General features: G+C 63.7%; 1 protein-coding gene across 1 annotated transcript in view; it reads right to left on the bottom strand.

Annotated features, from left to right (window-relative positions):
• PIGO (phosphatidylinositol glycan anchor biosynthesis, class O) overlaps window positions 1–236 on the bottom strand; it is an 11,408-nt gene extending 11,172 nt beyond the window's left edge. Inside the window, exon 1 of the mRNA XM_009577958.1 lies at window positions 5–236. Coding sequence (XP_009576253.1) covers window positions 5–236 — 232 coding nt within the window. The remainder of the gene's footprint in view (window positions 1–4) is intronic.
• Between the last annotated feature and the right edge of the window lies 1 nt (window position 237).

Genomic DNA, 237 nt, shown 5'->3' with positions numbered 1-237 from the left:
AAACGGAGGGCATCGATGATGACAAGCACGGCCTTGGAAAAGCGCCGGGGTGCCCAGCAGGAGCCGGGCGGCAGGCTCTGCCTCTCCCAGGGTGGCGGCACGAGCGGGTCCGAGCAGGAACTGCTGCTGGCAAGCTCAATGCGGGTGAGCAAGAAGCCGCTCATGAAGAGCCCGATACCAGCGAAGAAGAGAAAGCAGACCCAGACCAGGAAGAGCAGCACTGGCCACCGCTGCATC

Source organism: Fulmarus glacialis, unplaced genomic scaffold (assembly GCF_000690835.1).
Source record: "Fulmarus glacialis isolate BGI_N327 unplaced genomic scaffold, ASM69083v1 scaffold24825, whole genome shotgun sequence".
Lineage (NCBI taxonomy): Eukaryota > Metazoa > Chordata > Aves > Procellariiformes > Procellariidae > Fulmarus > Fulmarus glacialis.
This window is presented reverse-complemented; position numbering and strand designations above follow the sequence as displayed.